The 27069-nt window shown below is 48.4% G+C and overlaps 10 protein-coding genes across 10 annotated transcripts; 5 read left to right on the top strand and 5 right to left on the bottom strand.

The window, feature by feature from the left end:
* Nucleotides 1-327: 327 nt before the first annotated feature.
* On the bottom strand, nucleotides 328-1239 carry FIESC28_09167 (uncharacterized protein; the record flags this gene model as incomplete). Its single annotated transcript, XM_031163304.1, has 2 exons — nucleotides 328-1061; nucleotides 1122-1239. The coding sequence occupies 2 exons, from the start codon at nucleotides 1237-1239 to the stop codon at nucleotides 328-330; spliced, it is 852 nt and encodes a 283-aa protein (XP_031012646.1).
* Nucleotides 1240-3277: 2038 nt separating this feature from the next.
* Nucleotides 3278-5075, top strand: FIESC28_09166 (uncharacterized protein; the record flags this gene model as incomplete). The annotated part of the gene is made up of 5 exons (XM_031163303.1): nucleotides 3278-3391; nucleotides 3446-4118; nucleotides 4178-4497; nucleotides 4551-4646; nucleotides 4701-5075. 5 exons carry the CDS (start codon nucleotides 3278-3280, stop codon nucleotides 5073-5075), a joined length of 1578 nt encoding a protein of 525 aa, XP_031012645.1.
* A 924-nt stretch (nucleotides 5076-5999) lies between these two features.
* FIESC28_09165 (uncharacterized protein) lies at nucleotides 6000-11134 on the top strand (the record flags this gene model as incomplete). Its single annotated transcript, XM_031163302.1, has 7 exons — nucleotides 6000-6402; nucleotides 6471-9004; nucleotides 9051-9340; nucleotides 9392-10171; nucleotides 10227-10333; nucleotides 10386-10768; nucleotides 10820-11134. 7 exons carry the CDS (start codon nucleotides 6000-6002, stop codon nucleotides 11132-11134), a joined length of 4812 nt encoding a protein of 1603 aa, XP_031012644.1.
* Nucleotides 11135-11771: 637 nt separating this feature from the next.
* Nucleotides 11772-14815, top strand: FIESC28_09164 (uncharacterized protein; the record flags this gene model as incomplete). The annotated part of the gene is made up of 2 exons (XM_031163301.1): nucleotides 11772-12723; nucleotides 12777-14815. 2 exons carry the CDS (start codon nucleotides 11772-11774, stop codon nucleotides 14813-14815), a joined length of 2991 nt encoding a protein of 996 aa, XP_031012643.1.
* A 26-nt stretch (nucleotides 14816-14841) lies between these two features.
* On the bottom strand, nucleotides 14842-16660 carry FIESC28_09163 (uncharacterized protein; the record flags this gene model as incomplete). The annotated part of the gene is made up of 6 exons (XM_031163300.1): nucleotides 14842-15225; nucleotides 15287-15736; nucleotides 15787-16166; nucleotides 16317-16380; nucleotides 16446-16516; nucleotides 16573-16660. The coding sequence occupies 6 exons, from the start codon at nucleotides 16658-16660 to the stop codon at nucleotides 14842-14844; spliced, it is 1437 nt and encodes a 478-aa protein (XP_031012642.1).
* A 473-nt stretch (nucleotides 16661-17133) lies between these two features.
* On the bottom strand, nucleotides 17134-18795 carry FIESC28_09162 (uncharacterized protein; the record flags this gene model as incomplete). The annotated part of the gene is made up of 3 exons (XM_031163299.1): nucleotides 17134-17390; nucleotides 17445-17999; nucleotides 18048-18795. 3 exons carry the CDS (start codon nucleotides 18793-18795, stop codon nucleotides 17134-17136), a joined length of 1560 nt encoding a protein of 519 aa, XP_031012641.1.
* A 1792-nt stretch (nucleotides 18796-20587) lies between these two features.
* On the top strand, nucleotides 20588-20920 carry FIESC28_09161 (uncharacterized protein; the record flags this gene model as incomplete). The annotated part of the gene is made up of 2 exons (XM_031163298.1): nucleotides 20588-20717; nucleotides 20775-20920. The coding sequence occupies 2 exons, from the start codon at nucleotides 20588-20590 to the stop codon at nucleotides 20918-20920; spliced, it is 276 nt and encodes a 91-aa protein (XP_031012640.1).
* A 163-nt stretch (nucleotides 20921-21083) lies between these two features.
* Nucleotides 21084-23679, bottom strand: FIESC28_09160 (uncharacterized protein; the record flags this gene model as incomplete). The annotated part of the gene is made up of 3 exons (XM_031163297.1): nucleotides 21084-23321; nucleotides 23384-23554; nucleotides 23620-23679. The coding sequence occupies 3 exons, from the start codon at nucleotides 23677-23679 to the stop codon at nucleotides 21084-21086; spliced, it is 2469 nt and encodes an 822-aa protein (XP_031012639.1).
* A 567-nt stretch (nucleotides 23680-24246) lies between these two features.
* Nucleotides 24247-25321, top strand: FIESC28_09159 (uncharacterized protein; the record flags this gene model as incomplete). The annotated part of the gene is made up of 5 exons (XM_031163296.1): nucleotides 24247-24261; nucleotides 24317-24429; nucleotides 24725-24941; nucleotides 25000-25110; nucleotides 25160-25321. 5 exons carry the CDS (start codon nucleotides 24247-24249, stop codon nucleotides 25319-25321), a joined length of 618 nt encoding a protein of 205 aa, XP_031012638.1.
* Nucleotides 25322-25507: 186 nt separating this feature from the next.
* On the bottom strand, nucleotides 25508-26349 carry FIESC28_09158 (uncharacterized protein; the record flags this gene model as incomplete). Its single annotated transcript, XM_031163295.1, has 2 exons — nucleotides 25508-26267; nucleotides 26324-26349. 2 exons carry the CDS (start codon nucleotides 26347-26349, stop codon nucleotides 25508-25510), a joined length of 786 nt encoding a protein of 261 aa, XP_031012637.1.
* Nucleotides 26350-27069: the final 720 nt, after the last annotated feature.

The raw sequence follows: 27069 nt of genomic DNA, 5'->3' as shown, positions 1-27069 counted from the left end.
GGGGGGGGCGTCCGGAACAAGCACTAACAGTCAACTCCTGTCTAGAATTATCGGGCTCAGAGAATACGTGTAGGTAATGGAAAGGTTCGAGAGCGCATGGGTTAAAACTGCTATGGAAAAGTACAAATACTATGACGATGTTTCTCTTTCACAATTGCTATTGGCTGACATCTGACTTGACGTAAGATATTACTTTAGGTATTATATTCAGGCTCTATACGCGAACGAGACTTCGCAGAAAGTGCAGGCCCTCTTAAATCCCATTCTCCTACCGCTCCGTGCTATGTAAACTGCAATGGTGTATCATAAAGTAGCTCGTTTTTTCTATCAACCCGCGAGGATTGACTCGCTGAGTGATGTGGCCACTGCGAGGTTGGCACCCTTGCTTGCATGTACGGCTCGAGCGACAAGGCCTCGTTGGAGATTTGAATCTGACGACGACAAGCTTCCTTTGAGCCAAAGGTTTGTGATCTCGTCTCGTGCAGGAAGGTACGCCACGCAGCAAGCCGCAAGGATCTGGGGGTGCTCTGAGGGGACTGGATCAAGCACCATGACGGGTTCATCGTTGTCTTGCCCAGGCACAAGCGCTGCAACACCCCCCGAGACCGTATCGACACAATCAATACCCGCATCAGCAAGAGCAGCTGCCGCTACTGTGATGCAGCCACTGAGGACATTCATCATATCCCATTCCTCGCTTCCTTGTTCGACAGCTACCTGCCTAGCCTGGTCTCCCTCAACGACCGTGACGATCACGTCGACACCACTCTTGGGCCACCGATCTGCAATGATGGCACCACGCAGAGCTGCCTCAAGGTGCGTGCTCAAATCACGTTCGCTTGAGTCGCGGAGATAGCCTCGCCGTTGGCGCGTCGCGAAAGGTGCATACTTAACATGTGTAGAGAGGACCATATGAGGTGAAAAGGGCGCTGATCGAGGTAAAGACCTGGGCCCATGAACAGTGCATGTGAGTTTCATTCCTTTGCTGCCAGATCCATCTTGCGATTCGACTTCAAGATATGCTGAGCCAGAGGCAGACGGTGTAATTCCAGTTTTGAGATCTAGTCAACTGTAAGTCATTTGGTTCAAGATTGACCCGAACATGAGTTGGGACAACTCACATTGTGCCCTAATGCCATTTGCCGCGCGGGTACGGCTTGAAGCGGTGGTTTCGTCAGCCTCGAAAACAGGAGGGACGGTGCTGCCTCCTGGGCCATTGATGCGTCGTCGGTCAGCCATCTTGAGAGTCGGCCTTTTCTATACCTTTTCTCATTAACCTGGAGAGCATGGATTTTTATTGAGAGTGGATGGGAATTTGCTAATGCATCAAACGGGGCGCTACTGTGATTAGTCATCTTTGACTCCATCCGCTCTACTTCAAATTTTCTCGCGGACCTCAATTTCAGACAAAAAACTCTTTCTTCTTCATCACCCTCGAAGATTGTCTTCTCCAAGAAGCTCCTCCAGACAAGCGAAAACGACTGCAATTTGGTCGATTCATTGCATGCTGTTGGTAGCCTTTTCCGGGATTGTTGACTAGTCTTCGGGTGATGCCGTTTCTATCAGGTACGTGATGCGCCGCTGCGTTTCTGTCTACGCGCAATGATGATCCTTCACACCACTGTTCCCGCGACACCTGAGCGATTGAACAACATGCACTACCATCTGAGCAACTGCCCTTGATCCCTCTTTGCCATCTATCTTCGCATGAGTGCTTGGATTTGCGCTAACATGCCAAAGGAAACAGGCGCCCTTGCTACTTCGAAACAGCTCTGCCATATTAAACAGCAAACAGGTTAGTAAATTTTCTCCCCACCCCACCACACCCTACCATATCCCAATGTCGATGATGAGAAACCTTTTCATTCAGTTCTGCTACTGAACCAATGTGATGACTCCATTATACCAAACCAAGATCTCTGATACACATTTATACACTCACTTTCAATACTTGAATGTTTCTTTTCTGTTCAGGAGCTGACCAGGAAACAAGCAGATTACCCACTACATCGTAATACGTCTTGATGGAAAAAATTTCAAACAACTCTAATGGTAAGTCTATTGCGAAGTTGCAAGGTCAAAGGAGTTGTATTGCATGATGACACAAGTTCTATCCATTCAACGACTTCTTCTTGACCAAGTCACCCTCCCGCACCCTAGGGTTCTTTGAGGCTCGATGATGGGTTGTGGAGTTTCTCTCACGAGTGTTATGAAGACTCCAGTGTCCGGGCTGCCAGTAGTCCGTTCTGGGCTGCTGGTATCTCGGGCCGGTCGAGATGACTGAGTATACCGGCTTGTCTGAACTATCGCATACTCCTTTGCATCGTGCATGATCTTCGTCCATCAGTAGCCTTGACAATGACCAGTGGCTAATGGAGATAGATTTGCAAATGTAGGGCTCATTAATGACACGACGTTCGACAGTAAGTTAGTCTCGGCCTTTTAGTTATCATGCCAGGACTAGAAATACAACATGAAGTTTTTCGTACAAACGAATCAAGATTCTGTGTGACGTGAATGTGATCGCCTGTTTTCTGACGTCGCTGAGTGATCCTGAGCATGCGTGTAGTTGCTGATAGGTATCTATTGGCTTTCAAGAGAAGCCACTATGGTTGTAATATATCTGATACTCCATGACCTTATATCCTAAGAACCTTCATTAACTGCGCTAGTGTCTGCCAGTTCAGTCCTCGGGCAATCACTTGCTTCATTACATCAGGAGAAAGACATATTGTTTCTGCCAATTTTGATCATGACTGTCCTTCGGTCAGCCCGTACTCTTTTCTGAACGGATGGTACCCAAAACTTTTAGAGGTCATCTTTTCTGATACGTTACCCCCTAGGCTTAAAGTTCGTTCCTATTCTTAGACCCTTACGATGGAAGTGTGGATCGTCGTGTTACTACTCGAAAAGGTCAAGTCTGGAACGAGCCGGACACGAAAGACCAATCAACAATGACCATCCGACCCCTTGCCTTGACGAGCCTGAAGGGGAGGGCAATTAATTGAACAAATGCATTTCAACGATCACTCAAACCCGCCCTGGGCTGCTGCAACCATCCATACGGGACAAAATAAGCGAGCTAGCTTCTGCCATTTATGCTAACTACAAGGCTGTTTCCTTTTTTGTACCTCAAAGCTTAGACGTCAACACCCCCTAGCCTCCAGCTGGCAGTGGCAGTGACAGTGGGACTCTACCGAGCGATTCCCATCAACTTCAACTGTTTGCTGGCTTTTGCTTCTGTTCTCATCGTGCAACCGCAACTTCGATACCAAAGATGATGCCCCGGCACCACGCCGCCGCCTTTTCAAATGGCTACCCGCGCGGCAATACCTTCGACATCTCACCGCACAAGTATGACTTTCCGAACACTTACCTCTCGTTGAAAGTCGTAAACATTCATGACAACTCATGATGCTAACAGAACTTCTCGGCCAGATTTCAGCCGCGCACCTTGACACCCGCACAACGCCGTCGCAACAAGCTTCTCACCCGCCTGGGTGTTTGCGCAGCACTCCTGTTCGTTATTAGCCTTTGGCTCTGGCCTTCCAGCTCCGTCGCATCCTTGGTTTCTTTTGGACTCCTTTCTACAACTGGGACTCCCGAGCTCGAGACGGTCCGATATTACGATTTGTCTACTGTGCAGGGTACTGCTCGTGGCTGGGAACGCGAAGAGCGCATTCTGCTATGCGTGCCGCTTCGTGATGCTGAAGCGCACTTGGGCATGTTCTTTTCTCACATGCGTAATCTGACATACCCGCACCATCTGATCGATCTCGCATTTCTCGTCTCCGACTCCAAGGATAACACCCTCAAAGTTCTCACTGAGAGCCTAGAAGCCATTCAAGCCGACGAGGATCCTAAGCAGCCTTATGGCGAGATCTCCATCATCGAGAAGGATTTTGGCCAGAAAGTCAACCAAGACGTCGAAAGCCGTCACGGATTTGCCGCCCAGGCCAGTCGACGAAAGCTGATGGCACAGGCTCGAAACTGGCTTTTGAGTGCGGCCTTGAGACCCTATCATTCATGGGTTTATTGGCGCGACGTTGACGTAGAGACCGCCCCTTTCACTATCTTGGAAGACCTTATGCGCCATAACAAGGATGTCATTGTCCCAAGTAAGTCCTTGGATTGACATGTGCTGCAATTTATCTTTTGAATACTGACTGGGAATCAGATGTCTGGCGACCCTTGCCCGACTGGCTTGGCGGTGAACAGCCCTATGACTTGAACTCATGGCAGGAGTCTGAAACCGCTCTCGCTCTCGCCGACACTCTAGACGAAGATGCTGTGATTGTCGAGGGTTATGCTGAATATGCCACATGGAGACCTCACCTGGCGTATCTCCGTGATCCGTTCGGCGACCCAGACATGGAAATGGAGATTGACGGTGTTGGGGGTGTCAGCATTTTAGCCAAGGCTAAAGTCTTCCGATCTGGAGTTCATTTCCCAGCTTTCAGTTTCGAAAAACATGCCGAGACAGAAGGCTTCGGCAAGGTAAAAGTTCTCAGCCCTATCGTGTTTGTTCACGACTGACAGGATCTGAACAGATGTCAAAGAGAATGGGGTATTCGGTCATTGGTTTACCTCATTATACCATCTGGCATTTGTATGAGCCTAGTGTGGATGATATTCGTCACATGGAGGTTCGTGGTTACCAATCTTCCGATTTACGTTGTGCAATCTGACTTATGGTATAGGAAATGGAACGAGAACGACTTGCTCGTGAGAAGCAAGAAGAAGAAAAGAAGAAGAACCAGCAAAAGATCAAAGAAGAGTATAGTGATACTAGAAATGAATGGGAAAAAGACAAGCAAGAAATGCAAAATTTGGCAGCGCAGCCAAAGCCTGCCAATGATGCACCCAGAGCTCCCAGCCGGGACGGCTTAGCTCAACCTCACAAAGAACAATCTGGGCCAGGCCAACAGATTAACAATGGTGCTGGTAATGCAGCACAGGGCGAAGACACACCTCGGGCTGTTAAGCAGGAGGGTAAGCAAGCTCATGAAGTCGCGAAGGATGTGCCCAAAGCAGGCCAAGAGGCCGTCCAGAAGCCTGGTAATGCGATTGCTTGACCTTGATGTATAATAAACTGGATGTCATCGGAGTCTTTGACCATCGAAGCGGGTAACTATCACGAAGCTACGTTTAAAATCGTAGTCGATAGTGACCGCTGGTATTTGCATGTAGCTGGCGTTTGGATGGGAAAGGGGGCTGTTTCATCAACATCAAGACGAGAAAATACTATTCCCTTGTCACGATAAAATCGATACTGGCGTTTGCCAGGTCAAATGGACACGAAAGTAATGTGATTAGATGCAATCAGGCTGCTTTTACTCGGGCTGTTTTCTTGATGCCGGTGTAAGAAACCGTAAGAAACCACCAGTCACTCACTGTAGGTTTGTCCAGTCAGCGAAGGACCAATATGGACAATCCTGGCACATTCCATTATTGCAGTTCTTGAAGCGCAATGTGTTTAATTCTATTTCAAATCAGACTCTTTATTTCTGGTAGTGATCCAATAACAATCAGCAGGCAATGGTTCTCTCTTTTCTGGCGCAATGTTTGTTCAAGGGGGTCGTGGATGAATAATGACAGCTAGCCAATCAGCGCAGGCCCTGGACGACACCTGGACACCCGGAGGACAGCGCGCAGCTTCTGGGGCGGGATGGATCTTGGTCGGGAAGTGGTACCTTACCTTAGCTGGCCATGCCTACGCTACGTAGCGACTTTATCCATCATCCAGCCTCTGCCACAACTTCCTGGCAGACAAATCGCTAGCTACCTCTATATTGCTAGAAACCTTGGACAGAGACGTGCCGCTGTTGTCCATGCCATTCATCATTTCCTAATTCTCCCGGCGGGCACCTAAACGTTGCCCTCACATATTCGATTCCTCCCTATCCGCCCCGGAACCTGGGCGAGCCCAACGATCGCAAAACCAGCAACGACCTCAACCTTGTAATACAATGAGTCGCGATGAACACCCGTCATTGAACATGGAGAGTCCTAGGCCATCTGGTGTCTCGAGTTTCGAGAACCGTGCGCTTCCTGCGCGCATGCAATACCGAAGTCGACCTGTCTCTGTTGCAGTTGACCCCTTGTCCTTGGTCATATCGGAGTGCATCTCCATAACTTCTGCTATTCAAAAGCATGCGCGTTCACCTCACTCATCCGTCTCAGCTATTCTAGGTGGGAGTCCGAATCCTCTCCAGCTGGAACCCCCAAGCCCTTCACCGCGTGAGCGCAGTAAAAGCCCGGCGGGCAGCATCAGCGGCGACGGCTCTCATGACGCCCTTACCAACCGTTGGGGTTTACGTGGGCAAAGGGGGAAAAGCATGCAAGACAACCCCATGATTGCTGGCTTTGGAAAATTGAGGCATGAGCTTGCTGGTGTAAAAGGTACGGTAGGCCAATTGGTCCGCCATTCCCAAGGTGTAGATTATAATGGCTAACTTTTTGGTTTCTAGATATTCGGTCGTTCGATGCCCCAGCGATTCTGGCTCCCTTCCTCCATGTCATCCAGACCAAGGGCACCGCCGCTCCCATTACAATTCTTGCTCTGGGCGCATTGAGAAAGTTCCTAGCTTACGGGTTCATCTCCCCAGAGTCACCACGATTCGCATTAGCTATGCAGTCCCTTTCCGCTGCTGTCACACATTGCCAGTTCGATATTAGTGACTCAGGCCAAGTCGAGGTTGTTCTTTTGATGATTCTTAACCTTATGGAAGACATGATGTCGGGGCCAGGAGGTGATATTCTCAGTGATGAGAGCGTTTGCGACATGATGGGCCGTGGTCTTGCTATCTGTTCTCAACCACGGTTTTCCCCTGTCTTGCGCCGCACAGCTGAAGCTTCACTGGTAAAAATGTGTCAGATTATTTTTGAGGATGTCAAGCATCTCGACGTCGAGGTTGGCGACGACGGCAATGCCCAGGATCAACAGACCGACGACAATCTCAATGGTATCAGGATGGAACATCCTACCCCTGAAGCGGATGGCTTGACTACTGAATCGGTAAGCCTGGAGGTCCCTGTTTCATCAACTCCAGATCCCGAGCGAAGCAGTAGAGATACCATAGCCACTTCCGAAACAGCCATGGCAACCATTAGCGACCCATCTGAGGAAACGGAATCTGTCGATCTTCGACCTTATTCTTTACGTTCCGTTTGTGAGTTGCTGCGGGTGCTGGTAGACTTTTTAGATCCTCAAGACCGACAACATACCGACACGATGAGAGTCATGGCATTGCGAATTATACATGTTGCTCTGGAGGTTGCGGGCCCCTTCATCTCTCGACACCCTGCTTTGGCAGGCATAGCAGAGGACCGCTTATGTTGCTACCTGTTCCAGTTGGTTAGGTCAGACAACATGGCCATCCTTGAAGAATCCCTCATTGTCGCCGGGACGCTCCTAGCAACGTGCCGTGGAGTACTGAAGCTTCAACAGGAGTTGTTTCTGTCATATCTGGTTGCTTGCCTGCACCCAAAAGTCGAGATTCCCCGCGAACCAGGCATCGACCCATCCCTCTACGCAGGTATTCCGCAAACCCCCAAACTTGTGAAACCGTCACAATCGTCACAGCCTAGTAGCGGAAGGTCGACTCCAGTCCCGCTCAAAGATCGACAGAAACTTGGTCTGGAAGGGGGCGCCCGGAAACCAGATGCTCGTCAGGCTATGGTGGAAGGCATTGGAGTTTTGTCGAGAATGCCAACGTTCATGGCTGAGCTTTTCATCAACTATGATTGCGATGTCGACAGGGCTGATCTTTGTGAAGACATGATTGGTCTACTCTCCAGGAATGCTCTCCCCGATTCTGCAACATGGAGCACCACAAGTGTGCCGCCACTCTGCCTTGATGCACTACTTCGGTATATCCAATTCATTGATGAGCGTCTTGAGCAGAACCCCATCTTTGAAGGCTTTCCAGACCCAGCAACCCTGAGAGAGCAGCGACGGAAGAAAAAGATCATCATAAAGGGCGCGAGCAAGTTCAACGAAAAGCCTAAGGTGGGCTTAGGGTACCTGGAAGCGCAGGGTATTATCAAAGATGCAACAGACCCTGTGGCAGTCGCCAACTTTCTTAAAGGCACCTCCCGCGTCAATAAGAAAGTACTTGGTGATTTCATCTCTAAAAGGGGTAACGAAGCAATACTAGAGGCATTCTTAAACCTCTTCGACTTCTCCAATAAGCGCGTGGATGAAGCCTTGCGTCAATTCCTGGAATCTTTCCGACTGCCCGGAGAAGCGCCCCTGATTGCCACGATCGTGGAATCTTTCTCCGAAAAGTATTGTTCCAATGATACAACTGGCGAAGTTGCAGACAAAGATGCGGTATACATCTTGACATACGCCATCATCTTGTTGAATACCGACCAGCACAACCCTAACTTGGACGCGAAGAAACGCATGACGCTGGAGGACTTTGCTAGAAACTTGCGAGGAACCAACAACGGCCAGAATTTCGCGCCCGAGTATCTACAGACTATCTACCAGTCGATCAAATCGAATGAAATCATTCTTCCTGACGAGCATGATAACAAGCATGCTTTTGACTATGCTTGGAGAGAATTACTCTTGAAGACCGAGTCAGCTGGCAATCTTGTTATCTGCAATACGAACATTTATGATGCCGATATGTTTGCAACAACATGGAAACCAATTGTTTCCACGTTGTCCTATGTTTTCATGTCCGCCACCGACGATGCTGTCTTCGCCCGAATCGTTACTGGCTTTCACGAGTGTGCTCGCATTGCCACAAAATACAAGAACTCAGAGGCGCTTGATCAGATTGTTTACTGTCTCAGCCATATGTCGACTTTAGCAGCTGATTCACAGTTCAACACTTCTTTGAACACCGAGGTCCAAGCTGGCGACGGCAGTGTCATGGTTAGCGAGCTTGCTGTCAAACTCGGGCGAGATCTAAGAGCCCAGCTAGCAACGCTTGTGCTCTTCCGTGTTGTCACTGGCAGTGAAGAATTGATCCATAGGAGTTGGAAATATGTATGTTTTCTTGTTCCGTCACCCGACGCCCTACTAACACGACTAGATGGTTCGCATATGGCTCAATCTCTTCAATAACTCGCTCATCTCATCATTTTCGCCAAGCAATCTACCAAGCTTACCACTACCTCCCATTCCTCTTCAGACGCCATCGCAAATCATTGACCGCGGAGCACGAAACGCAGACACAGGGTTCTTTTCGGCATTTACTTCGTACATCTCAAGTTACGCTGCGGACGACCCCCCCGAGCCATCCGACGAGGAACTTGAGAGCACGCTCTGTACTATCGATTGCATCAAGCAGTGCAAAATGGCTGCTGTATTTGAAAACATTGCGTGAGTCATCTTTTAAACTTCTGCAAACTCGAGAAACTAACGTCTTGCAAGTGATTTGAAACCGTCCGTAGCGAAGGTTGTCGTTGAAACACTTGTCGAACAATTGCCTGAGGATTCAAATACAACAGTGATCAGTGTCAAGCACGAGAGTATGCCAGCATCCTCTACAAATGGGCACACCCGACCACCGGGACACTTGGAATATGATCCGAGTGTGGCGTATATCTTGGAGTTTTGCACACTCTTGGCATCGCGAAATGCCGAGTCAATCGAAAGCATGGGTAAAATCGTCTTCGACACGCTTCAAGGCGTTCTTCGCGATCCAGCACGCTACCACGCTGTTACCGTTTCCCGCGCTTCGTTCTACGCTTTGAAGCTGCTCAATATTGGCTATGTCAGTTCTGTAACAACCAAGATGGAAACCGATGCTAACTTCGTCCAGGAACACGATTTCGTCAACGTTCCATTTTTACTTCACACAATCTCAACCCTGCCACAGGAAGCTCTGGGCAAGAACTCGGATCTAGTGCTGCAGGGTCTCTCACTGTGCATTGAAGAATCTGGCCCCCTGCGACGCGAAATAATGACGTCTCCCGACTTTTGGGCCATTCTACGTACTTTGGCCCACCGCCCTGAGGCGGCGGCATTGGTGTTCGAAATTTTGGAAAAAGGAACCACTGGAACACCTCCGGCTATCATGGCTGACAACTATGAAGCGGCGATTTCGCTCTTGAATGATTTCGCTTCTGCTGCTAGCCCACGGCAACCCAATGTGCAACCTCGAAGTCCACGGGCTCAAAAGACTAGCCCTCCCAAGCAAGATAAGAAGCGGTAAGTACCAACAAGTGTGTCTCCCGGTCCAGATTTGGCTAAATGTTACTCGCAGCATGGCAGAGACGGCTAGCAGAGGGTCGAAAGCAGTCAACATGCTTTACAATATGACAGACAGGATTCCTCACCTCATGCAACAGTCTCAACTCGAAAGCAGCGAAGGTTTGTTTATTCCATAAAAGACTATTAGCGTAAAAGTCTAACCATTATACAGCTTGGTCTGCCTACTGGCTGCCCATCTTTCAAGCCTTGACCACGCAATGCGCAAACCCCTGCAGAGATGTACGGCAGCTTGCGTTCTCTGCCCTCCAACGGTCGCTCTTATCTCCAGAATTGACCTGCAGCGATCCTAAAGAGTGGACTGCCATTTTCGGAAAGGTGCTCTTTCCACTGATATTCCAGCTTCTCAAGCCCGAGGTGTTTCTGTCAGACCGGGATGGAATGAGCGAGATGAGAGTGCAGTCTGCATCTCTTCTTTGCAAGGTTTTTCTCCAGTATATGGTACTGCTATCTGAGTGGGACGGAATGCTGGATTTATGGATCAAGATCCTCGATATCATGGATCGTCTTATGAACAGTGGCCAGGGCGATAGCCTCGTGAGTTACCCAACAAACAGCATCGATTGAACAAATACTGACCAACGGCAGGAGGAGGCTGTTCGTGAGAATCTCAAAAATGTCTTGTTATTCATGTCCAGTAGTGGGTACCTTGTTTCACCGCACAAGGACCCCTCAAAGGAGAAACTCTGGTCAGAAACCTGGAAACGTATAGATCGGTTTTTACCTGAGCTCCGCGGCGAGCTCGCATTAGACGAGCCTTCAAGCAAGGAGAATGCAATTGATCAGGCCGTGGGTGCGCCAGCACAATCCCAGGATACGGGCGAGAAAATGGATGAGAAAGCAGACAAGGGTGCAGAAACCAAGGCAACAGAAGAGCTAGTAAAGGAGGACGAGGAAGACTAGTACTAGACTTTGATATGGTAGAAGGAACATGAAAAGTAGTGTTCAACACCAAGGCTGTGTCAGCAATGTATCCTACCCAACGGCGGTCTGGGTTGGGATTCAATGTGGATTTAGATGCCACTCGACGGAGAGCATTGCTTCGTAGTGTTTAATAGAAGAATTTTTATATCCATCAGTTTGGAGATCAGTGGGAAAGTCGGTAAATAAGAAGAAGAAATTCAGTAGCAATGGAAGCCTCCTACCCTATCTTTCTTTCCTTCGTTTCCTCAATGGATGGGGATGCATGTGACCGACTTTATGCCTACTTCGCGACGTCATCCGCGATGTGGGGTTTTGCTTGGGCAGCACAGGCAAGTATCTCAGAGTAACACGACGATAAGGGACTTTGAGTAACACTCCGGCCATCGGTTCCTGGGGCTTACGTCCCGATCACCTTTAATTGTGAAGTTCATTACCTACTTAGTACTTAGCTGTACATGGCGTTCTGTACATATTTACGGGACCTCGCTTTCTAACCCTACAACAATCGAGCCGTTGACTTGACAAGTCCAACCGAACGCCTCTTTGTATGTGCAGACGCATCCTTTAGCAGCTGCTCACCAACCGATCCTGTGGGACATGCTACACGCTTGCTAGAATGTCTGAGTACGGTGTTCCGGACGCGCTCAGCTCAGGGCCTGAAATAGACGCCTTACCCACTACCGACGACGCGAACGGCGATGCGCCTGTGTTTCCCCTACTGCAAAACAACGACACTGGGAGCCCATTATCATCTGAAGCCGCTGGAGGTCCTACAGTCGGAGAAGACGACGATGACGATGAACCCGCCGTAGCGAAACCCTTCGTGCGAACAACGAGTCCTGATCCTAGCACCAGGGCGCTTCCAGATAGCTTCGACGATCGCGTTCCGGATCGACTGATTTATAAAATGCACAAGTTCAGTCTATACGAGACAGCCAGTCGATATTATATCGTCGGTGTAGACGTCAGCGAGAAACGATACCGCATCCTCAAGATTGATCGCACCACCGAGGGTGCAGAGCTCAATGTCACAGATGACAAGATTGTTTACAGTCTCAAGGAAATGAATCAACTGCTCGATACCATAGACGACGGGAACCGGGGCACAGGCGGTATCAAGCTCCGTTGCACCACCTGGGGCTTGCTTGGGTTCATCAAATTCACGGGACCTTACTACATGCTGCTCATTACCAAGAAGAGCACTGTCGCCATGGTAGGAGGACACTACATATATCAGATTGAAGGTACCGAGTTGGTTCCCCTTACGCCGGCAAAGTTCAAGCCAGATGCTCGCAATACCGAGGAGCAACGTTTTCTCGGCATTCTGAACAACCTTGACTTGACCCGTTCCTTCTATTACAGCTATTCTTACGATGTTACGCGCACGCTGCAGCACAATGTCATCCGGGAGCGCGACGCCTTAGCCAAAGGCATGTTGCCGCCGGACAACGAGAACTTCAACTCGATGTTCGTGTGGAATGACTATTTACTACAGCCCGCTGTTGCTGCCTTGCGGGATCCATACGATTGGTGCCGACCGATAATTCATGGGTATATTGACCAAGCAGGTGAGATGCAGCGACCTAGGCGTGTATCAGGGGAAAGTCCTAACATTCAGTAGCCCTTTCAATTTATGGACGTACTGCGCATATCACGGTTATTGCAAGGCGGTCTCGCTACTTTGCTGGCGCCCGTTTCTTGAAGAGAGGGGCCAACGACCTCGTATGTTATTTGAACACCCAGATTGGTACCAGCGATTTGTATTCTGACAACTGCCAGGGCTATGTCGCGAACGATGTTGAGACCGAACAGATAGTAGCCGAGTCTCTTACGACTTCATTTCACGCTCCAGGACCAGAGCTATATTGCAGCCCGCAATACACTTCCTATGTTCAACACCGAGGCAGTATTCCGCTTTACTGGACCCAAGACAGCACTGGCGTTACACCAAAACCCCCGATAGAGCTCAACTTGGTTGATCCCTTTTATGGAGCAGCTGCACTGCATTTTGACAACCTGTTTGAACGATATGGAGCACCGATTTATGTTGTCAATTTAATCAAATCAAAGGAACGAACACCACGCGAATCGAAATTGTTAGAGGAGTATACGCACGCAATCAACTACCTCAATCAGTTCTTGCCAGAAGACAAGAAAATCATCCACAAAGCCTGGGACATGAGCCGCGCCTCCAAAGTGCGCGGTGGGGATGTTATTGGCAACCTCGAACTCATTGCAGAATCAGTACTTGCTACGACCGGTTTCTTCCAGAATGGCGACGGGTTGACCAGTCCCATGACAGCGCAGAATGGAGTGGCCCGAACGAATTGCATCGACTGTTTGGATCGTACGAATGCAGCACAGTTTGTTATCGGGAAGAGGGCGTTAGGCCACCAGCTCCACGCTCTTGGTATCTTGGAAGATACATCGGTCGATTATGACACTGATGCTGTCAACCTTTTCACCCATATGTGGCATGATCATGGCGACACCATTGCCGTCCAGTACGGTGGTTCACAGCTCGTCAACACTATGGAAACATACCGCAAGATTAACCAATGGACCAGCCATTCACGGGATATGATTGAAAGCTTCAAGCGGTACTACAATAACTCCTTTCTCGATAGTCAGCGCCAGGAGGCTTACAACTTATTTCTCGGTAACTACATCTTCACTCAAGGCCAGCCGATGCTATGGGATCTGGCCACTGATTATTACCTGCACCACGCCGATCCACGAGATTGGTCCGTTAAAATGAAACATGACTACATCAATTGGTACGCCCCAGCTCACCTGCAAGAGCGAATTGTGCCGCCATATGTACCCAGTAAGGATATTGCTCGTGCTCGTCCAGTTGAGTTCTTCGATGACTATTGGCTGGAGTACTACAGGCCGTCCACGCTCTCTTCTTTCCCCAAGATGTTCGCCTACAAGATGAACTCGACTATTAAATACATCCCCTTAAAATCGACTCAGGATGGCCGCTATGACCTGAGCCCTTTCAGAGTTCGCACAGACAACGAGGTTGATCATAGCGACAAGAAAAAGGCCAAGAAAGATACCTCGCCGCATAAAAATGCGTCGAATCCAGCAAGGGGTGTGGCAGCAGGTGCAACTGCCGTATCGGACGCAGTTTCCAGCCAGTCGCAGGCTAAAGGCATCTCTCTTCAACGTTGGTTGCAGCCTACACAAGATAAGTCTGTTCCCAACAAGTCTCTGCGTTCGGACGCGAATCAACCGCTACAAACTCCTGAAGAGAGCCCTAAGGCAAAGCCCACCGCGCTGGAAAAGTCCAAAGCCGCTCAATGGACCTTTACCAAAGCTGTTCACGATTCCTTGAATCCATCTGTCGCTGAGCAAGAATCCGAAGATTATGAGCGGTATATCAAACATCCACAAAACCTTCCTTTGGTAATTTCAAGTGATACGCCTGTCGATGTGGATGCATCCGAGTATCAAGAGTACGTGGGTGGTGAATGGCAAGACGAGGGTCTGATGGTGAAAGGTACTGAAGAAGAGATTGATGTCTATGCCGAGCTACTCAAAGTCGGGGAGAATCCTCTGACAGTAACTGAGGAAGACGGTCCTAAGAAACGATACAAAGCCTATAGAAAATGGCTGCGTGGGAAATCCTTCTTCAAGCAGCAACCGTTGGACTAATTCTTTGGCAGCGACAGAGCTGGCCTTCAGGCAGAGGCACTGGGGAAAAGTCCTGACAGTTTTGGTTCTTGCTTCAAGACTTCATCAAGCTTTGGTGGCCTTCTCGGTGCATCATCAGCCCAGAGGGCTTTCAGAGCCTCGCCTTGGCTTATTAATTCCTGGGATAAAGCCTGAAGATCTTCTGACTGGTCTTGGGATGAACCATGTTCAAGCTCTTCCAGTAGATTGAGCCAGCATAACGACAGGATTCGAATAACGTTGTCCATATGCTCAGGTTCTCTAACACGAGGCCACGTATTTGCAATGATCGCACCAAGTAGCTGGGTTGTTGCTCGGAGTGTTGGAGGATGTGCGACTGCAAAAGGGTCTGTCATGATAGACGATGACATTGATAAAAGTGGCTGATGCGGCTGATTTAGCAGGAGTTTGGATGAACTTTTCTTTTTTTTTTGGGAGTGCATAGCGACATACCGAAAGGTGTTTACTCGAATAGATACCCAGGCAATTGACCACCACTGTAGTCTTCTGCATGAGAACCTGCACTATACGTGCGTGCTGGGAAGCATGATGATGGCCAGCAAAGATTCCATCTCTAAGAATCTTGTCAAAGACCCTTCGTCTTTCAGAGCTGGCGGGATTTCCAGTATATTCTGCCAGCTTAATGAGCACGTCATATGCTGGGCTAAGGACGGTTATAGACTGGTCCTCTGGTGTAACACTTGGAAGGTAGAGTAAAAGAGGAAAGGTGACGTCTACGAAGACACGTCCAATGCCTGTGCTCTGCAACACTTGAGCTGGGCATCTTTCCACAAAGGCCGCCAAGGTCTTTAGGCCTCTCGCTTTGACCTCGATCGACTCGTCCTCCACAAGCGCTAACAGGACTGGCATGAACGAAGGCCAATGTTCTCGGATGAGTGGTGCCTACGGAGTTAGGTGAGCACTTGGAGACTTCTGTAGATAAAGCAACTGACAGTTGATGCGCTGACAGCCCATTGTACCGTGGCCTCGACCCATGGGGCTTGATTTCTCCACGGTTGAGCTGCTTGAAAGTCCCGCGATCGATCGTCTACGATGGTATACTGGGAAGGTCTTCCTGAAGCCGTGATCCTTGATGATGGAGATTTTGTAAACAACGGTTTCAGAGTGCCCTGTAGTATTCTGACGGCGATAAACTCTGTCAACCTTGTCGCTGGAAGCTGTTCAGACAGGATTCTTGATGCAGCCGATGCAGCGACCGGGGTTGTCCATGGGTCTTGAGGATCAGTAACAGCTGTCAACTTTACCAGAAGATCTTCATCAATAGTGTGTGAGTCTATAATAGAAGCAATGAAGATGCCGGCAATTGCTGCCTCTATAATTAGGCCGGAGTGTTCTGGCGATTGTTAATCCTACACAAAAAGCAGTAGTCACCTGAGATGGTGCCATGGCCTACCTCTGCTCGTCTCTATAACAACTGCCTTCCTACCAAGGGACCTTGCGAACTCTTGTAATTGAGAACTACCTAGATCGGTTTGTGCATGTGAGGCGATATAGGCAACCGTAAGAAGGGTGGCTTCGTGGAGTTCCTGGGAGCAACGATGAAGGTTAGCCACAACACGTCTGTGCAGCATAATTGAGAGCATGGCCGCACCTCATCACTGGCGGCAGCCAAAGAGGACAGGGCATCTGTGGCGCTTGTTCCAAGACAGTGCTTCGACTTATCTAGAATGCATGATACTGTCAGTTTTAAACGCTTAATCACAGGCCATTACGCTAACCTGAGAGCTCAGAAAGCCGCGTGAGATTTGGAGGGCTGAGCAGATCATTCAACGCACCGGGCGTAAGGTGAGTTGAAATATCATCCATTGCCACGAATGGATATGAATATGAATATGCTGAAGAAGGGTACCTCTCCAGAAAGAGAAGAGGGCGAGAAGGAGATGCAGGTACCCAACAGCCACTGAGGTGACGTTTTTTGCGTTGAGCAAGCAGGTACACAGTTAGGTGCAAGGTGTCGGACCCACCTACCACATTACCTAAAGTTAGGCAGTGTAGGTGGTTATCAAGAGAAGACCCAATTGCTATGAGCTTCTATTGCTACCTCCAGTTGTTGACCATTGGTCAGGTAGCTGCGTTTGATTAGGTAGGCAAGTATTCAGAAAGAAATGCTGCAGCTCATGTTCTCTTTTCTCCAATCCAGATAAAGTCCTGATGCACCTGTGCTAGGCGCAATGCTAGTATACACATCTGCTGAAGTTGGGCACAATAACCATAGTGCTCGTCTCAGTTGAGAGACTGAATTAGAGTAGTTTGTCTTCATATGTAACCTCGATTCTACTCTACGGTATACCGAGCTCTTTCCTGCGTTGCTGTACCTCCTCTATCGCCCCTGTTGGGTCTGTCGCATCAGGGTTACGGAGCTGCCACGCAACACACACTTCCAGTGCCTGACCAGTCCACTTTCCAGGTTTTGTTCCAAGTGCCTTGACAAGGCTTTTGCCGTCGAGTAGCTTCTTGAGTGATGTGACCTCGTAGACATCTAGCTTAGCCAGGTGCTCGAGGAAGGCCTCCCAGCCTGATAAGAACTTTCTTTGCTCTAGGAATATGTCAGTCTGAATGTTGTCGAGTAGTGCAAGTGCCGAGTACTGACCTTCCGATCCTTCTCGGTGCCATGTGGGAAGAGTTTCGAAAGCTTCAACCAGCAAAGCATTGAGAACTTGCAGCCTCCAAGTACCAGCTGGGGTATCCCATTTACGGATAGCCATACCGAAGCGGTCACGCTCATTGATATATGGTTCCCCACTACAGACAGCATCTTTCAATGCCAAAATTTCTTCTCGGTGACGATGAGACGCAGCGATGATATCTGACAATCTGTTCGGGGCTCTGAAACCTTCGCGGGCAACAACGGCCACCAGCGGAGGAGCGTTTGCCTTCTTGCGCGGGTTTTGAGGCTCTTTGACAGTCATCCAGGGAGATAGAGCGGCAAGGTTCCATGCATAGTAAGAGGCATCTTCAGAAGTGACGAGACGTTCAGCTATGGAAGTCAAGGAGTTATCCTTCAAGAACTCGTCGAGGCAGGTGTACACAACACTCCACTGCGATATGTCTGGACCGGACAGGTTTCCTTGAGCAGGATCAGTAAAGATGGCATGGAAGAGGTGCAGGCTGTCAATAAATTCAAGGGCTTGACGAGGGTGTGCTCCTGGCTATATGTTAGTGTGTGTCGCAACATGGCTATCCGGCCACTAACCCTTTAACATCTTCTCCAACTCTACGCCAACCCGCTCTCGGCTGATTTTGACACGCAACGCCTCCAAGACCCTTGGATCGGCCATGAACTTGCAGGTGTCGGGATCAATGGTGAAATCAAGTCGGCTGGCAAAACGGACGAGCCGCAGAACTCGCAGGGGGTCGTCCATAAACGTCTGAAAAGGTTCCAAGGGCGTTCTGATGATTTTGGCATCCATGTCAGCAAGTCCTCCGGTAAGATCTTCAACACGATCATCATGAAGGTTGTAAAAGAGCGCGTTCACAGTGGCATCGCGACGGCGGGCGTCTTCTTCTGCTGTGCCGAACTCCATCTGGGGGTTACGGCTATCCTCTGCATAGGTCTCTTTTCGAAGGTTAACGAAGTCAAGATCCAACCCAAACATCTTGACCATGGCTGTCTCGAGGTGCTTTGACTTTTCCGGGTTGCGAGCAACATTGTGCAAGTTACCAATATCGTCAGGACCAATGTTGTGCTTAGACATGGCTTCAGGTTTCTCGCAATAGTCGCACATAGCTTGGGCGAATGGAACGCCTGTCATAGCGTTGATTGCCACGTCGATATCATGGCTCTGAATATTGAGAAGCTTATCGCGTACCCAACCACCAGCCCATCGGAGCACAATAGGCTCTGGAGCCTGCCCAGAGTCGTCGATAGATTGCGCTACATCAAGAAGAAGACGGCGAAGCTGCTGTTCCTTGGGAGTGAGTTGGATTGTGGTTGTCACCATGGCTGTTCTTCGTTTGGTACGTGGTGGTTTAGTAGGAGTCGAATTTTGGTTGGAAACCAGTGAATATTGCTCCTTTAGGAAACGGTCAAGGTTTCTCTTCATGGCATATCCCGGACAGCCCAGGCGCCTAAACATGAGCTGGCGGACTGGATCGCTGAATACCTAGGTAGGTAAGTTGGTGCAATGTTATTAATCAATTTCTTCTGAATTTTTGAGCAGGTGCCTTGGATCTTAGCCTTAGGCCTTGCGTTGTGTTTGGAAGCATCGAGTAGGTGGGGCCGCTTTGCACGGAACCAAAGGGGAAAGAAGTTTGCCTTGTCTAGGTCCTTGAAGGAAATGCCCCGCCCGGGCAGGACAAATTGGAAGGAACATAAGTACCTAGGCAGGTAAGTACCTAACTGGCACATTGTGTCCATTCACCAGAGAGTTATCGATTTGTTACTTGATGATGTGCTACAAGCGGTTTTTGGTGTTTCTACCAATCTTCAGCTCTATACTATACTGTAGGGTAGGAGACTAAGTACATGTTAGGGCGTGGATCTGTAAAGTCTCGTTGATCAGCAAAAGCTGGGGTAAAGCCAATGCTAGTGAGAGGCTCTGGACTTGGCTTGGCTTGGCTTGGTTTGGTTTGGATCTGCTAGCGTCCTGCATTGTACCCGAATCTCATCAGCATTGCCATCGTTCAAGATCGGGTTGCCAAGTAAAGCTACTGGTAGCTTATCATTGCCGTCTCTACCTAATCTAATTTCTGTGCTGTACTGTAAATGTGATCACTCAAGTTCACACACTCACACTCTCTCTTCTTTCGGCCCACGGCAGTTCGGTTCATCGTAGCCAACAACCCGAGGTGAAGTCCATGGGCATACTTTCAATACCACCTTGTACCGTAGTTCTACATAGGCAATTACTGAAGGAGGCAGCACTTGTTAATTTGCCACTGTGGCTGCATGATGAGTATCTGTAACATCCTTACTGTACTATGACTGTCAGTCAACTCTTTGCCGAGCTGAGGTATCAAACGGTGCATGCCTGTAGCTATATCCAATTGCTTTCGTCGCAGGGACACCACCACGGATCGAATGCGTTTGGCTTCTGCGGATGAGCTGCCGGGAACCACAAGCTCTGGCAAATCGTTATCTGAGGCGATGAAAAAGACTGGTCACGGTACCTTTGTCTAGCTTATCTGTTAGCTGTGTAGCGTTATGACGACCGCCTCCATTCCCCTTCAAGTTATCGTCTTTGGCGTCCCCTCCCCAATCATTGCCCTTGATCTGAGCTAGGGGCTGGCTGATCCTACTCTCTCTCGTCATTGTGGTCGTCTTCTGGCTCAGATAGCGGCAACCTCCTTTTGCTGACTCTTTGTATCGTGACCATCACGCTGACGTCAATGGCCGTGGCGATCTAGAATCTAAGCCACCTTTATACACTTTGTGTGGTATTAGCACTGCCTTCAACAGACCAGCTACATACCTACTGCAAGCGTCAAGGTGAGCTGTACAATCTGTACTGTCCTGTACCATACCGCATCTCACCTTCAGTTCCCATAAAACCACTGAGGTATCCGTAGTCATACAAGCTTTGCGGGGTAGATCACCCATTAATGCTTCCCTTTAGTATATAAAGACCCCCATCATCGGACGGCCTTTATTCATCTCTCCTTCATTCCCAGCTTCCTACATATCAACAAACAGCCTTACAACTAACTACTTGATACCCTTTACCTCCTTACCATTTACCGATTTCCAACCATATAAAGCCTGATTGAATCACCATTTCATCCTAATACAAGACAATGGAACAGCCTATCAATAATCGAGAGGGCACTACGCAGCCTTTGAATGAAACCCCAGTCGTTGGTTCCCCTCCTCAGGATCGGAGGGCAAGTGATGCTGCACAGGATCGAAGAATGAGTGATGAGTGGGGTAAGTACCACATATCAGACATCTACAAAATAGTCAACATGGCTGATCAATATCAAGATGCGTCAAAGGTCCCTCCTAGTCGTTTCCAGAAACGCAAGGGGTCCATCTACGCCACGCCCGGTTCCCGTGATGGCCACGTTGAGAGGAATTACCAAGACAAGTACTGGAGCAAGATGAGTGAGAAGAACTGGGGAAGTAAATGAAGTTTGAACATTTGAGGAGAATTGAACCTGGCATGATTGCCGGTTCGGGTGTGTAAGATGACGACAGAAATCGAACTAAGAGAATAATGTATCGTGGGTAAACGAGCTACAGACATGAGTTGAAACAATTGAATTAAATCAGAAATCCCACCTTTGCTACCAATCACTCGTCAATGTCATCAATGTCGATGGCATCGGGATTTGATGGAACAGCGGCTGGCGCTGGATTCCCTCCAACTGGACCCGTGCTCGCTGCGACAAATCCTTGTGGTGCCCTTGACTGCCGTTCCAGAGCTGCCATTGCATCAGTTACCTCGGCATCCCCAGCGCCCTCAGGTCGACGTTGGCTGCGTGCCAGAGCTTGAGAAGCAATAAAGTTGACATCGGTGTTGTACTGCGCTTGCACACTTCGCTTGATGCGCAGCATTTCCTTGAACGTATCTTCGTTGCCATGCTGTACTTCAAACTGCTCCCACTTCGTCCAGAATTCAGGGCTGGTTCTGGGATCGCAGAACTGCGATGCGTGGCCATAGATGGCGCGAGCCCGGTCAATTTCGCCCAACCTCTTCTCCATATCAGCGAACTTCAGACACATGTCTTTAGCTTCAACGTCAGGGAGAGCAGCGATGGCTCTCTCATAGATTGGTCGAGTTGATGTGAGACCAAAATTGGAAGCGGATTTGGTGATATAAAAGTTGAACATGTCGGCTCGATCTTCGTCTGCGACAGCCCTTGTGGCCCGTTCGTAGATTCGCATGGCATGCCGTGCCAAGCCGCGCTCCTCTTCCAGGTTGCCGTACATCAGGTAAATGGTTTTTGCAAACTTGGGGGGACAGTCCTCTACGGCTTGCTCAAAAAGATCTCGGAGTCGTTCAATGCCAATCTTGCGATCAACAGCTTTGGTGAGATATAGATTCCAAAGCTCGAAAGCAACAGGATAGCTGAAAAGATCTAAGCCGCGTTCATAAATCTTGAACGACTCTTCATAGTATTTGTGCTCCTCAAGCAAGTTTGCGTAGTTGACGACTGTTTGAGGTGTAGCAATTCGAAGCTCGAATATTCGTTCATATACCTTCTTGGTCTCTTCCAAAGTTGATACGCTTTCGACAAGGTCAACGTAGAAACTCCAAAGTTTCCAGCTTTTGTGAACTCGTTGTTGGGGCGACAATGTCTCGTCGAAGTAGTCGACGGTAGATCGTTTGGGTGCTTGAACTGCTTTAGCCATGATGCGGACGGCGTCATCGAAATTTTCATTCCGCAGCTCCATCTCTGCCCATTCAATCCACATGTCGGCGAGCTCTGCCACCGACTTGAAAGGGACTTTAATGGCCTTCTCCATGATGACACGAGCGTTTCTTAAGTCGCCTCCACGTTCATAAAACTTGGCGTAATTGGCCCAGAGCTGATGGAAAGCTCCCACGGCACGTTTTGGCTGAATAGCTGCAATAGCATCTGTGTAAGTCTGAGCAACCTCTTTCTTGTTTTCGCCCCAAAGGGCCACCCGCTTCTCCCATTCAGGTACGTTGTTTGGATTCTGGCGCAGCAAAACGTCGTTCAAGAGGAATGGGCGTCTGTCCATGAGTTGCTCAAAACGCATCATTCTGATATCCAATTCGAAGTCTGCATTCTCATCATCGATGCCTTTCTCAGCACGCGCGGATGCGACTTCCATCAAAGCCCCAATTATCGACTCTTCAAATTCGGTATACGCCTCGAAGATAAGGGTGAAATCCCGGACAGTCATGACTGTAGTGATACCCTCCTCGAACACATCACGCGCCCGTTCAAAGCTTCCCCTTCGGATCCAGTAGGTGGCAAGACCAGACCAGAGTTTCCCTCGTTGGTCAGCGAATCGTGTGATGCCACTTCGAATAATACGGTCGGCGTCAATTCCAGTTTCGTGGCCAGTTTCGATATCGGCAGCGTGTTCAACAAGGAGGTCCACCATTTCACTCCAGAGTTCATAATGGCCCTTGCCGTGCTTGCTATTGAACCTTGTATTGTTGAGAACATCAATAAACTTGAGCGCAGCTTCAGTATATAAGCCATTCTGCACAAGCAGTTCAATAAAATCTTCGGCATCTTCGGGATGTACTTGCATATAGCGCCGCCAAATCTTCACAGCAGTCTCTCCAGCAGCAGAATCCGCAAAAGGTCTGTAGATGGCCCATACGCGATTGTGCTGTGTTATCGGTAGAGCTCGCAAGGCTCGGTCGAATGTTCGTCGGGTAATGGTTACGAGTGGCTGTTTTATCAAGAATCTGAGGTACATCTCCCATATTCGTGGCATTTTGTGCAGCAAATTGAGAGCCTTTTCAAAGAGAGCATTGATTTTGCGATACTCAGTGGCGAATAACCCTGAGTTCAACTTAGCGACGTGCTTAACTCGAAACGAAAGATACTAGTCAGGGTGTTAACTTGGGCACTTCAGACTTTGGGCAAGAGTAAAGTCTTTTGACCTACCAATTTCCATAATTTGTACGATCGAGGTAACTGCGTGCAGGCCCGCTCCATCACGTATGCCTGCTCGAGTACTGTGCCGTGTCGTGTTTTAAACTCGATGTATGCTAGCCATGGCTTAACACTACCGGGATCGCGGAGAACATCTTGTTCGTAGACAGAATCTTCATTGGACTAGTAGTAGTAGCTGTCAGCTCGTCTGTTGTCCTCGAGGACACGCGTTGATTTGGGAAACTTACCACAAGATGCAGTTGGGGCTGCCTGCGCGACCTGCTCAGGGCCGGAACGATTGGCGCCATGATCGTTACGATGGTGGGGGATTGGTAAAAGGCAGAATTCCTGCAGAGACAGCGACAAGATCAGATCAACGTGAATAGAACATCATCGAGGCCCGTGTAGAATGTCCCAGTCGTCTCCAAAACCACAATATTCTTGTCAGGAGCCACGCTGTGGCTGTAAGCGCAGGTCGTTTGCCCTATAGAAAGTCCGTTTTGTACGCGCCCCTAGGAACTAGAAAAAGAAAAAGGCCAGCGTGCTGGACTCAGTACTTGCGACAGAGAAACGCGACTTATGGTTTGTATTTTTCCAAAGCTGCGATGACTGCCGGGGGAGTTGGAATATGTATGATCCACTTCCCGAAGTGGGCCTATAAAGCTAGTGGTAGTGGCTTACGTTATACTACTCGTAGCTGCCCAGCAACTCTTGAATTCAGTACCTAGGTACCCGCTGGAGTGCTTACCAGTTATGTCGTACCTTTAGGCTTTAGCCTTGTGACGAGCCAAGCACGCATTGACGCAACAGAAGCTCATTCAACTCCATCCACCTCACCCACACCTAGCACAGAACAATACCTATCACCCATCAAGATGTCGGGAGCTACAGTAGATCATACCCAGTCCATCCGTAATGCGAAATGCTGATTCAGAGCTATCTTAGGATCGCGAGGCTGTCTTCCCGACCCGGCAGTCGCTGGGTATCATGAAGGCCAAGCTCAAGGGAGCAGAGACAGGACATAGTCTGTTGAAAAGAAAGAGCGAGGCTCTTACGAAGTACGTGTTAATTTACAAAAAAAAAAACCCTCAACACGCCCGATACTGACATGGTGATTGCAGACGATTTCGAGGTTCATAGCCCCATTCCCACTTCGTCGTGATAGCGACCCGGAGGTTGTTTAGCCGTACTAATGGCTCTTCATACAGAAATCACGAGGCGAATAGATGAAGCGAAAAGAAAGATGGGAAGGGTGATGCAGATTGCAGCTTTCTCCCTGGCTGAGGTTACCTATGCGGTGGGCGGTGATATTGGGTATCAGGTACAGGAGTCCGCTAAATCTGCCCGCTTCAGGGTTCGCACAAAACAAGACAACGTCTCCGGTGTTTTGCTTCCGGCTTTTGAAAGTTATCTCACTGAGGGCAATAACGACTTTGGCCTGACAGGCTTGGGCAAGGGAGGACAGCAGGTTCAACGATGCAGAGAAACATACGCCCGCGCTGTGGAAGCACTTGTTGAACTTGCCAGTCTGCAGACTGCATTCGTAATCCTTGACGAGGTTATCAAAGTAGTTAACCGGCGTGGTCAGTTCTCTCTATCCTGTCGAAGCTACGAATGCTAACGCCCAGGAAGTAAACGCCATCGAACATGTCATTATACCAAGGACCGAAAACACCATCAAGTACATCAACTCGGAGCTAGACGAGCTTGACCGCGAGGAATTCTACAGATTGAAGAAGGTATGATCGGATCACACTCTACGTAAGATCCAGCTCTGATCAACTCCAGGTTGCAAACAAAAAGCAGCGCGATACAGCTGCGGCAGATGCCGAAATGAAGGCGCGTCGTGAAGTGGAGGCTGCGGCGCAAAACGGACAGACGTCTCAAAAGGACGATGTTACCCCTACAGATGTTCTTGGTGCGGGAGACGATGAAGACGTTATCTTTTAGACGGCCCCTACACGTTGGTTGCTTAAACCAAACCAAAATATGACGTTTCGTTAGCATGGTTACTCAGTTCAGAAGCGCATTCGATGCAAGCCGCGTATATTAAATAGGAAATTATCCGGCCTCAATCATGAATTCCACCATACTCTGTTAGAGAGGACATAGTACTATAACTAGCACGCCCCAGTTCTACTGCCGCTGATATGTGACCTTGATAGGTTTGTCACCCAATTGCAGTCCAGAGGTATTCTCCCTCGCAGTTATGGCTCCCTGTTCCGCTTCGTACTCTACAAATGCGATGCCACGACGACCAGGAACCAGTCTGACCTCTCGGAAGCCATCGAAACGCCCGAATACGCTGGTCAAAGCCTCGATGTCGTACTCTTCGGGGAAGTTCTGAACGAATAGGATTTTGTTGGGGGGGAGGAATTCGTCGAGAACGCTGTTCGATGCCGCGGCACTGGTAGATTTGAGACCAGAGGATTTCGCAGCCTTCGCGGGCCGGCTATCTGTCGCAGCGCCAGACGATCGTTTGTTGATTTGCCTCTGTTCCTCCGCGGCTTCGGCAGCCTTGCGTTTGTCTACGAAACATGAATCAGCGATATAGTACCATTGGAATGTAGGAGACGACGAACCCTTCTCAGCTTGTCGGTGGCGCTTATGACTTTCAAGCTCTTCCTGACTGCCCATGAGCTCCACAGTCTTATCACTTCGTGATCGTGCGAAAGCAAGTTTCATGGGCTTGTCGTAGAGTTCAAAACCGTCCATTTCTTCAATAGCATCTCGTGCGCTATCAGGATTATCAAAGACGATAAATGCCTGACCTTTGGCTCGAAGATTCTTCTTCGCGACGATATCGACAACATTACCAAACTCGGAGAATATCGTTCTCAAGGCTTCTACCATCGATTCAAGCTTGACGCGCTCTTCGAGGTTTTGAGCATAGACACTACAGAAGGTCAGCGAGTGTTCCAAGCGTGGTGTCTGGTGTGCAATGACACGCACGTGGAAATGGGAGTGTCGGAAGTCATGTTGCAGGTTTATTTGCAAGAAAAATAAAGAGCAGGAATGAAATAAAGAGAAGTAATTAACACAAGTAGGACGTGGGGATTAGATTAAGGTTCAGCTTTGACAACCGCGTTGCGATAAGATAACGCAGTAGAGTTAAGTAAGGGTAAGATACAGTACGTAGCTTCTTAACAGTGCTAAGATATTAGTTATATACCTAGACTTATTTTTCTACTTAATTTTAAAGTAACTTAGATTTATAACTAACTTAATTAAATGTCTTAATTAAATTTATTTATTTAAAATTAATAATTACTTATTTAAATAATTTTAATTTTAATATATTATAATAATTAAAAGTAACTATTATATTAATATTAAAAGATTAATCTTATAATAGCTTTAAATTACTTAAGCTTTTTAAAATAACTTAAATACCCTTTTATAGCTTTAATAGCTATAGTAATTATAAGAATTATTTACTTTTTATAGTAAATTATCTTTAATTTACTATAAAGAAACTATTATTATAGTAATTATAAGGCTTAGTATAGCTAATATTAACTTTTAAAAGTATTAATAATTAGTAATTATACTTAGCTTATAAAAGAATATTATTTATATATATATAGGGTTATAATTAGTTAAGGTAACTAACTAGTTAGACTTAAGTTAAACTAATAGTTAGACTAATTATTTAATAACTAATTAGTAACTAGTCTAATCTTAGTTCTTTATAATTA

The sequence above is a fragment of the Fusarium coffeatum genome, assembly GCF_003316985.1.
Source record: "Fusarium coffeatum strain FIESC_28 chromosome Unknown BRIP53273_contig_223, whole genome shotgun sequence".
NCBI classification, from domain to species: domain Eukaryota; kingdom Fungi; phylum Ascomycota; class Sordariomycetes; order Hypocreales; family Nectriaceae; genus Fusarium; species Fusarium coffeatum.
The sequence above is the reverse complement of the archived record's forward strand: the minus strand, read 5'-3'. Positions and strand labels throughout refer to the sequence as shown.